The sequence below is a fragment of the Ptychodera flava genome, chromosome 5 (genome assembly GCF_041260155.1).
Source record: "Ptychodera flava strain L36383 chromosome 5, AS_Pfla_20210202, whole genome shotgun sequence".
In the NCBI taxonomy this organism is placed as follows: domain Eukaryota; kingdom Metazoa; phylum Hemichordata; class Enteropneusta; family Ptychoderidae; genus Ptychodera; species Ptychodera flava.
The window spans coordinates 14,411,889-14,419,717 of NC_091932.1; the positions used below are offsets into that span (position 1 = coordinate 14,411,889).

At 38.0% G+C, this 7,829-nt stretch overlaps 1 protein-coding gene across 1 annotated transcript in view; it reads left to right on the plus strand.

The window, feature by feature from the left end:
• Positions 1–7,626, plus strand: part of LOC139132501 (neuronal acetylcholine receptor subunit alpha-6-like) — a 45,517-nt gene extending 37,891 nt beyond the window's left edge. The window contains exons 5-6 of the mRNA XM_070698824.1: positions 888–1,746; positions 6,905–7,626. Coding sequence (XP_070554925.1) covers positions 888–1,746; positions 6,905–7,066 — 1,021 coding nt within the window. The 3' untranslated portion in view covers positions 7,067–7,626. The remainder of the gene's footprint in view (positions 1–887; positions 1,747–6,904) is intronic.
• The last annotated feature ends 203 nt before the right edge of the window (positions 7,627–7,829 follow it).

Below are 7,829 nucleotides of genomic sequence, written 5' to 3' on the forward strand. Positions count from 1 at the left end.
CATTCTTGAGTTTGCGGGATTCTAAGAAATCGATTTTGACCCTCAAGTACCGAAAAACTACGGTTATTTTTGCAAATCATGTACGCAGCAAGAACCCGCATATGTGACAGTTACAACAAAACTACTTAATTACGAATGTGTCTCTGCGCAGAAGTGACGAAAACGAAAAAGAAAGCCATCATCATATTCTGGCATACCTTGATGGTTAAACACATGATGAAAACATGTATGTTTAATGTAGGGAACTTTGTCGTAATCTCAATGGGACGCCATGAACAAAACCAAAGCGCCGTCAACGACGAGACTTCACAGAACGAAGACGTTTTCCATTAATATCAACCCAAACGTATGCAGAGATAAATAGATAGATAGATAGATAGATAGATAGATAGATAGATAGATAGATAGATAGATCATGCGAATTTCACGTCTCAATAAAAGTATGGCTATTCTTGCGGGGTTCAAAATACAGTCAGACTTTAGTCAGAATTAGTGAAAATAATTATCCAGATTTTTGAAAATGGTGGCAAAAAATAGCGAAAATTTGTCGCCTATCGGCCCATTATATTGTTATTGTGTAAATACCTCTAGATATTCAAAATGCCAGATAAAATTTGATATTCCAAGTGAAACCAAATAAAGGAAAATTTTGCCATCCTTTTCTGCAACAGGAATTGTTTAGTAGACGAGGGGAATCTAGAATAAACTTTGACGCCTAATATACTAAAGTGCTATACCTAATATATTAAGCCTTATAGTTACGAGTATGCGTCTTTTAGTGTTTCAACAACGCAATTATATTGTCTCTGACATCTTCATAGCCATATTGTTTGTGTCCTTTAGATTACAGCAACAATTTTTGTTGTTTTATTTTTCAAATTCCACAGTGTCAACGAAGAAGTAACACGGTATGTGGGCAATGTGCTCTTGAAATATGACGGCGAAGTGTACCTGGAAGAAGCGCGCATATTGAAAACCATGTGTCGCATGGATATGACGTATTTCCCGTACGATTTCCACCGATGTCACATTAAATTCGGTTCATGGTCCTTCACGGAGGACTTCCTGACGTTGGAGCTGGGAGGTCCCGTCAACTTCCATGATTTCATGGAGAATGGTGAGTGGGAACTGTTGAACATATCCGCCAGCGTCAGCCCGCACTTGGTTGAAAACTATGACGGTAGCACGTTCACTGATGTCATCTTTACCGTCACCTTCCACCGGAAATCGTCGTTCTTTACCGTGAACTTTGTCACGCCGTCGGTCATAGTGTCGGTTCTGGCGCTGCTGTCGTTCTGTCTTCCGCCGAACAACGGTGAGAAAGTGAACCTGTGCGTGACTATAGTCCTAGGTCTGATCGTCTTCACCTTGGTGTTAGTGAACGTCATACCACAGACCGCACACTCCATCACGGGGCATTACCTCCTCTTCAGCGTAGTAGTCACATCCCTGGCGGCCATCGCCAGCACCTTCACCGTCAACGTCTGCTACATGGGTCGGTTGATGACCGACACGGCCGCCACACGGCCCGTCCCCAAGTGGGCCAAGGTAGTCTTCATAAACGGCATAGCCAAGTGTCTTTGCATGGAGAGGACAGTGCCGCCCCACGAAGCACTAAGGCACCTGAGGGCGAAGACGGACCTTGGAAATGGCGAGGAGCTTAGCAAACTAGCGGGTTCACAAGTTGGAAATTCGACCACGAGGAAACCCAACAGTGTTATTCGGAAAGTGAGCCACAACACTGAGGTAATTCATATTCTTTTTTGCATCGGAGTTCTCATGCTAATTATTTCTATTTATAGATTATGACACATCAGCTGTATATTTTAGTCCTCTATCACTGTACTACTATTGTAAAGTTTACCACTTGAATAAAATTCATTGCAGTGTATTTGGCCACGAACGGCAAAAGAGCAAAATATTACACTTAAATTTTCGCTCTATATAATCTTCGCAGATTTATGTGTAAACTAGCCTTGATATAAAGAACGCAATCTAATGATTTCCTCCGAATTATTCCTACTTTACAGTTTAACATTTTTGCACATAAGATATCTAAAGAACGTGTGAAAAGTTGGGAAGAACAGAAGGTATATTAAATAAAATGTTTTTAGAAATCAATACTTTCATAACTGCCTAAACCAGAAATTTGTTTTCATTGCTGAACGATGAAGAGGCATGCTAACAATAGCTACTATTCCTCACAGTTTGTTTAGTAACAGACCAGACTCGCAATGTCAATTTTGTTTTTTTAATTGCTTTATTTTTCGATCGTAATTAATCAAATGTCTATGACAATCTTTAAAGCAAATTTATGCCAACAAGCATCGATCTTAATCTTAAGGTAGACCTTTTACAATTCGCTTCTGATATATCACTTGTGGGAGTTCGTTTTAAAGCTCTTGGTGGCGACCGTTTTGAATTTTAAATATCGGTGAATCTTGGGTAATTTGTTTCTCTATTACCAAATTTTGCACGGTGATCCCACTTTTTATTCTTGATTTTGAAAGAGAATGGTTGAAAGATTCCTTGAGGAAAGTTTGAGCAAAGTTCAAGCCTTTTACTGGCGAATATCTTTAAAAAGACTTGTCACCTCACAAAGAAACGTTTGGAATTTTGAGAATTGTCGCCTTATCGTTTTATCGACTGCAGTGAAAATTAAATCGTGTTCACTTCAGAAGTCTGTGATATGCTGACAATTTTGCCTCATAGGTTAAGGGTCAAAATAAAGAATGATGACATCGGGAAATTCGGCCATTGGTTAACTAAGGCAATTGCGCTCTACTACTCATTTGCATAATGGACCTCAACTTGCTTTACTTGGTATACTTTATTTTCAAAGTTTCTTTGAATCAAGTTTCAAAGAACGTTTTAGCCTTTGATGTTGCACTTTCATTGAAAACAACACTGGGGTTTCTTATGACAGCATCGCCTTCCAAAGGTCACCAACTAAATTCGTCCATATTAATCAATTACTGATTTCCCGTGCCATTTTCTCCGAGTAACAAAAAATTGCAACTTGAAACTTGCCCGTGTCGCAGTAGCATTTTACGGGAACACGTCCTTTCACAAGTGCTAAGTAATTACAACAAATGCCACTCCTTCACATCACTACTCTCGTTACTTTGGAAGCATCTATTCAGAAACGAGCCGTGATTTACATTGTGACGGCCTGAGACCTCACTGTTATCACATAAACCCAGACAGATATTAAAGTTCACAGTAATTTCAGTGGCTCGGAACGATCATTTGGCGTCAACAAAATTAGGGCAAAGTCTCCGCAAGTCTAGCTTCATCGGAGACATGGTTCCTTAAGTTAAAACTTTACGAGATATTATATATACGTGTTTCTCTCTAGTTAGTATCATGATGCAAAGTACCATCACTTGAATAACATTCATGGAATCATGATCATCTTGTTCATAATATCAGGCACAAGGGAATACAGACATGTAGACGTTTCTGTGCGGCACGAAAACGAACTTTCAAGAATACACATTTGCTTCTCATAAAATCCTAGCTACGAGCAATAAAGTTTCAAGTGATTTACAAAAAACCAAGAAGAGCACAATGTGCATAAAGCTCAAATGGATCAAAACTGAACCGGAGAGAGTCAACTGAAAAGTTAAAAAATGCTTCCGACAAACTGATAAAGAAGTACAACACACTTTATGATGGGGATCTTGTTGTTATGTTCACGCTTCTTGCCAATAATATTTACCCTAGAGCCTTGTCTACAGTCTTTCATGGACAAACAATCACTATGTACACATTAAACTCGACAGATCGACGAACGAGAGGATCGCAAACACCGGAACTTTTGATCGTATCTCTGTCTTATCGTGGTTTCCTTCCGAAAGAAATTTCAAAAGCGTATAAGATTGTTTATTTTAAATGTTATGGATCTTTTCCATATAACATATGTCTTACCTCGTAAAAAAATATATTTGAAGACTACGCTGTTCCATCATACTATGTAAAAACATCGATAGATCAGTATCAGTGCGGCGACAGGCGACATCAAAATGAGGATAGGGGGTTCTGTGTTCGATAGTGCCCACATGAGTATCAAATATCAGCAATATCATATAGGATACGCTGTTGGTGAATTTCAGAACGATAAAATATCATTACAAAATCTACATAGTATTATCCTCCCAATCGACCACATATTTATCTTCCCGATTGGCCTTGTAAACAAATTAGCATTATCTTTTCGCGAACTTTGCACTGACAATTTGATCATAAACCACGTAGGTACATTAACCTTTCTTTGTAAAGTCATAGCAAATAATAATAAATCTTAGTCGCTGACCCTGTGATAGAAGATTAGGCATTGCCAGCATTTCTGTCTGTCTGTGTGCCTGCCAGTCTGCCTGCCTGTCTGTCGTATTGCCCGTCTGTCTGTTTGTATCTTGACTTCTCCATGTCTGCCCTTTTTCTGTAAACAGCAAGTTTATTTTTCTATTTCTGACTTGTCATGAAAGGTCACTCCGCCTTATTTCTTTCCATACCTTACACTGAATGGATTAAGTTGTCATCTCGAAACATTCATATTATTAGTCAAGTCATTGATTGAGGAGTACCTTTCATGGTCTACTACACAAGTGATAAAATAGTTGCAAAAGCTAAATAATCGACCCTTCTATCAGGTGCACCAAGAAGTAACGATTACATAAAGAAACTGTATACTTGAGCAAAAATTACTTGACATGTCTCGCAATTACATTTAGATTTTCATTTTACAATGTAAAGAACCTGTCAGTAGAGCATCCTTGTCCTCGTAATGCAATAAGCCTCTTTGAGTGTTACAGGCGAAGGGCTAAGTCTCATCTGGCATCATCGATCATACATCCAAATTAGGTCAGTTCGCGTATAGCATTTCGCAAACAATTCGGTTTTTTAGGTAGCTTGGCTAACACGGGTTGTATTTCTTCCCCAAGGCAGGATTACATGTAAAATAACCAGCATTTCTATTACACTTCGTGGAACGAGGTAATCCTGACGGTATAGCTATTGCTGTCTTGAAAGATAAATCCACGGATTCGGAGATAGTCCTGGAGAAAATAACAAATTCATAATTGATCCTACGCACGCTGAGAGAGTATTTTTTTGTAAATTCTTGCTATTTCCTCCGCACAGCATATTAGTAATTTAAGCGTAATTTTAAAGCATAAAGGCAGTAAACGGATGTAGCATTTCCTCCGTCATGTGAACAGCATCGGGCTGTAATGCCAGTATTTGCTGTCATAACCCTTGCGGTGAGCTCGTAAACCTCGATCGAAATGGCAATTCTGTGAAGATTATGTTTGATATGTACGATGTGTCATTCTTTCGTACGTCCCTTCAAGTGCAGCTTTCTGTCCTATCGTGTCCAAATATTACGACCGTCGTAGTGGCATCAAAACGACATCTGTATACGCAAGCAACTAAAACATGTTTATGATACGCTAGTACCTAAGATACCTCCGATGACTTGAAAGAAATCATTCCACTCTAGAAGCAGAGTCTTGAGATAATTATTCTTCTTGCTGTTAAACCGAATGCTAAAGAAGGTAATATGTAAAAATGCGATATCAATGCAGTCATTTGGATCGGGGAGCGGCATAACTTACCGAAAACGTCTTTAATTTGTCTGCACCTGTTTGCCACTGTATTTCCCAACAAAGGTGCACATCTTTTGAACTTAGGTTAAGGCCCCCTTAGCTCTATCTTTTAGCGTTAATTTATGGTTTTACTTTCCAGCTAAAATAAGTTTTGTGAGAATGTACTAATTTAGGTGTGTGTATACACTTATTATTAACTACCTGCCGGGACTGTGTGCAATTTTGAACAAGATAAAGATTACACTGCGTTTAAATTTTTGCCAAAACATTAAATCGCAGCCCCATGCGGAAAAGCAAGAACCGTGGATATTGTACATATCTGTACTGAAATCTTCACCTAAACTGCACAGACAAGTCCAATGTAATGCAGTGGGATGAATGTTTTCACCTGTGACATTGCATGTTCTGTTTCCGTCGTAATGTTACCAATTTTTCAAAATGGCGGGAAAACAAAATGACCATTTAAACTTGGAATGTACCTGTCAAATGTTTCACAAAGGAATGGCTCCCTAATGCAGTTAAAGTCCTTATCCCTTCAGAGGGTAGAATTCGGAGAAAACCAGGAGAGAATAGGAAGATATTTTGATGTCAACAAGTTGCAAGAGTTAAAGCTATTGGAGCTTTAAACGAACGATATCACGAGTTGCAGGTTTTCTCACATACTACTATGTTCTTCTTAGAAAGATTTTTTCTCTGCGCACAAGCTAATCGACGAGCTTTTGCAAGAACCGTTCTCTGTAACAAGAATCGTCAATCAAACAACAAATAATAGGCCTGCTGTAAGAGTCGTATAACACTGGCTTCATTTATATGAAAGCATAGAATCCATTTTCGCCGAGACGAACTTGCAATTTCGCCTATATTGAGTCAGTGAACAATTCACATCGCCAAAAGATTTAGTTATTTATATTTTACCTGGCTATATAGAAAGAAGTTTATTGACATTATTTTTTCCATAGAGAATGAAATAATCAGTACGACAGTAACGGATGATAGATGAACAAGAATGATAACTGAAAATTTGTCTCGCGTTTCAAATTACCTTTCATAGGTTCGATGTCGCGACAAGCTTACGTAACGTCAAAGAAATTGCAGTCTTAAATGTAAAATCTTTCCAAACCCTAAGATTTTATGACCCCCGAAATCCTCGCTACAATGGAACGATAACACTTTTAAAGCGGTCCAAATTCATCACCTGCCAACAGTTGTAGGGAGTGACATGAAATTTTGACGGAGGAAGACAATTTCGTGCCTGACACTAATACTTTTGCCATGTCTGATTTTTTTGTTTCTTTCAGAAGAAAGTTACTTTTGACGAAGAATGGTACTTCCTTGCCAGCGTCCTTGACCGGATATTCCTTGTTTTATTTTGCATAGCTTACATTGTGGGAATAAGTGCATTCCTCAGTAAACGCCCGCCCTATCCCCAGGGCATGCATGATATAGACGATCACCATTGACATATGATGTTCTTCTGACCTTTGACCTCGACTTCCAGCTTTTACGGACACAAACTCGCCGAAAAGAGGGAAAAAACTATGTTAGCTTTTGATCGGACTTTGAGTCTTTTCAAAGAACAAGAACTTGTAGAGTGTATAAGACTTCTAAGAGATGCGGATATCTGACATTTAACTTGAATATGTTTACTTAAAGGGATACAGTCGTCGGAACTGCGCTCAAAGGTCGTATGGGACTCACACGACCAATGTAAACACTATATCCAAGGTACGATGGTGATTGATAAGAGAACATGTCTGTCATAATCTATATCTTATAATTTAAGTGTTGCAGCTATGATAATGACGTGCATTTAGATATCGTGCACGAAATACATTGTTTGTAAACAAGAGAATCGCACAGGCGCAGTTCCGGCGACCGTTTTCCTTAACCTTTAACATTGATATTATTATTACAGTACAACTTGGTATGTACGATTTTATAATTGTATCATATGTATTTGTATATCTATTTATAAATCATTGGGAACCAGTAATAGCTAATATAGTTAGCACACGTTTAAGTTAGCATACAGTTAATATATATATATATATATATATATATATATATATATATATATATATATATATATATATATATATATATACATATACATATACATATATATCAGACTTCATCTATCTGATGGTCTGATGATTGCAGGATGCATGAAACTTAAGTAACAGATATTGCTACTTAGTACTTCAAGAAATTATATATATATAT